The sequence below is a fragment of the Chelonoidis abingdonii genome, unplaced genomic scaffold (genome assembly GCF_003597395.2).
Source record: "Chelonoidis abingdonii isolate Lonesome George unplaced genomic scaffold, CheloAbing_2.0 scaffold0384, whole genome shotgun sequence".
Classification (NCBI taxonomy): Eukaryota; Metazoa; Chordata; order Testudines; family Testudinidae; genus Chelonoidis; species Chelonoidis abingdonii.
The window spans coordinates 10193-12883 of NW_027424645.1; the positions used below are offsets into that span (position 1 = coordinate 10193).

General features: G+C 46.6%; 1 protein-coding gene across 1 annotated transcript; it reads right to left on the reverse strand.

Moving 5' to 3' along the window:
- Nucleotides 1–1324: 1324 nt before the first annotated feature.
- Nucleotides 1325–2638, reverse strand: LOC116823476 (uncharacterized). The gene has a single exon (XM_075061381.1). The coding sequence runs from the start codon at nucleotides 2528–2530 to the stop codon at nucleotides 1325–1327; it is 1206 nt and encodes a 401-aa protein (XP_074917482.1). The 5' UTR covers nucleotides 2531–2638.
- Nucleotides 2639–2691: the final 53 nt, after the last annotated feature.

Consider the following 2691-nt stretch of genomic DNA (forward strand, 5'->3'; position numbering starts at 1 on the left):
AGGGTTCTGTGGCCTGCTTTGTGCAGGAGATCAGACTAGATGATCATATTGGTCCCTTCTGGTCTATGAGTCTATGAGCTCAGGGTATGTCTATACAGCAAAAAAACAACAACAAAAAAACCAAAAAAAATCGTGACTGGCCCAGCTGCCTTGGGCTTGAAGGGCTCAGGCTGGGGGGCTCCTTCCTTGAATGCAGATTTCTGGGCTCAGGTTGGAGCAAGGACTCTAGGATTCTGTGAGTGGGAGGGTCCCACAGCTCAGGGTCTAGCCCAAACCTGAACATCTACACAGCAATGAAACAGCCCAGCATGCCCAAGTCTGCTAGCACAGGCCAGCTGGGGGTGGCTAGCTGCTCTGTAGACATACCCTTACTCGTTAGGGCACTGTCCTGACAGGCAGATGACCCTGTTCACATCACTTTGCTTCAGCAAGTGGAAGGGGACTTGAACTGGGAGCATCCCACATTGTGTGTGAGTAAAGGTTATGAGTGAGTTTCTATCACCACCACCCCCAGTGTTGTGTGGGAAGTTAGCTGGCCTCTGAACAAGCATACTAGGATGGGTTTCACTGGCAGGGAAGTGCCTAATTTCACTAGTTCATAAAGCACAAGCAGAGATAGGTGCCTATCTCCGTCAGAGGGGCAGGGTTTAGGACATACCCCTCTTGTTGGGATCTCTTGTTGGCTAGATAAAGTGGCTCCCTACCCACTTGAGGAGGCCATTTAGGGATCTGGGGCAAAAATCTGTCTGGGAATTGGCCCTGCTTTGAGCAGGAGGTTGGACTAGATGACCTCCTGAGGTCCCTTCCAACCCTGATATTCTATTATTCTGATTCTATTATGAATCCAGTTCTAAGATGCCCATCTCACCCAATTGATTGTACTGAGAGCCTAGTCACCTGATTTGGATTTATGGATCTCAGTTTTGTTCCTGTGATCGTCTAGTTGCCTAAAAGTTATGTGTTGGAATGTTCAGTGTCCCAGCGCCTAAGTCTTCTGGTGGATCCCAGCCTAAAACGCTATCAAGAAGAAATGAGAAGTTCCAGTATATAATAAAAATAGAGTCCTAGGTGTAGAACTCAAAATTTAAATGTAGTACCTGAATAGAGGATGTTCAGAGCTTCTTCAGAAGTAATAAGAGATTTGATTATCTCAGGCCAGCCTCTTGCTGTGCCAGCTCTGTTCCAGAAAAGTGATTCTACTCTCTGCTTTAAGAACAATGACATGTCCTCATTACAGGGCCATTTCAGCCTGGCCTAACCTGCTTAGATATGTGGGAATCGGCAAAGGTTTTACTGACATAGTCCATCCTCAGCCAAGATATTTCTAGGGTTTGTGTTGTGTGTGGATTCTCTGGTGTCTGCTGAGGCTTGAGCTATCATAATAGCCTTTCCCACTCTCATGGCACTTATTTGGTTTGTTTTCTGTGTGAGTTCTCTGATGTCCAATAAGCCTTGAGTTCCGACTGAACCTTTTCTCACAGTCATGACACTTATAGGGTTTCTCTCCTGTGTGGATTCTCTGATGTTGAATAAGACTTGAGCTCTGACTGAAGCTTTTCCGGCAGTCAGGGCATTCGTAGGGCTTCTCTCCCGTGTGGGTTCTCTGATGTTGATTAAGGTGTGACTTCCTAGTGAATCTTTTCTCACATTGGGGGCATTTAAAGGGTTTCTCTCCTGTGTGGGTTCTCTGATGGCAAACAAGGGCTGAGTGCTGTCGATAGCTTTTTTCACAGTCAGGGCATTCATAGGGTTTCTCTCCTGTATGGATTCTCTGATGTGCTAAAAGGTCTGGGCCCAAACGGAAACTTTTCCCGCACTCTTTACATTTGTAGGGTTTCTCTCCTGTGTGGATTCTCTTATGGGAAACAAGAGTTGAGCGCCGTCGAAAGCTTTTTCTACAATCAGGGCATTCATAAGGTTTCTCTCCTGTATGGATTCTCTGATGTGCTAAAAGGTCTGGGCCCAAACGGAAGCTTTTCCCGCACTCTTTACATTTGTAGGGTTTCTCTCCTGTGTGGATTCTCTTATGGGAAACAAGGGTTGAGTGCCGTCGAAAGCTTTTTCTACAATCAGGGCATTCATAGGGTTTTTCTCCTGTATGGATTCTCTGATGTGCCAGAAGGTCTGAGCCCAAACGGAAGCTTTTCCTGCACTCATTACATTTGTAGGGTTTCTCTCCTGTGTGGATTCTCTGATGTTGAATAAGGGCTGAGCTCTGACTGAAACTTTTTCCACAGTGAGGACATTCATAGGGTTTCTCTCCTGTGTGGAATATCTGATGTGCTAGAAGTTCTGATCTGTACTGGAAGCTTTTCCCACAATAACTGCACTTGTAGGGTCTCTCTGTAATGGAGATTCTCTGTTGAATAGTTTCTTTCACTTTCTGGACTCCTCTGTTCCTGTGAGTGGATTTACTCCATCTCCTTTCTGAATAGTTTCCCTGATGCTTCTCTGTGCTGCTCTGACTCTCACAGGCCTCTCCCTCCTCAGGACTCTGGGAAACATCTCCTTCACCTCTTTCCAATACCATCCCCTGTGGTTCCACTCGCTCTGGACCTTCCTCCTGAGGATTCTCCTCCTCAATCTCATTCACTGTCCCATCACCTGCAGGGATAGAGAGAGAATCCAGACAGGAGTCAGTCCCTGTGCCAGGACAGGGAACCTCAGAAAGGGAAACAGGAAAGGGAGGAA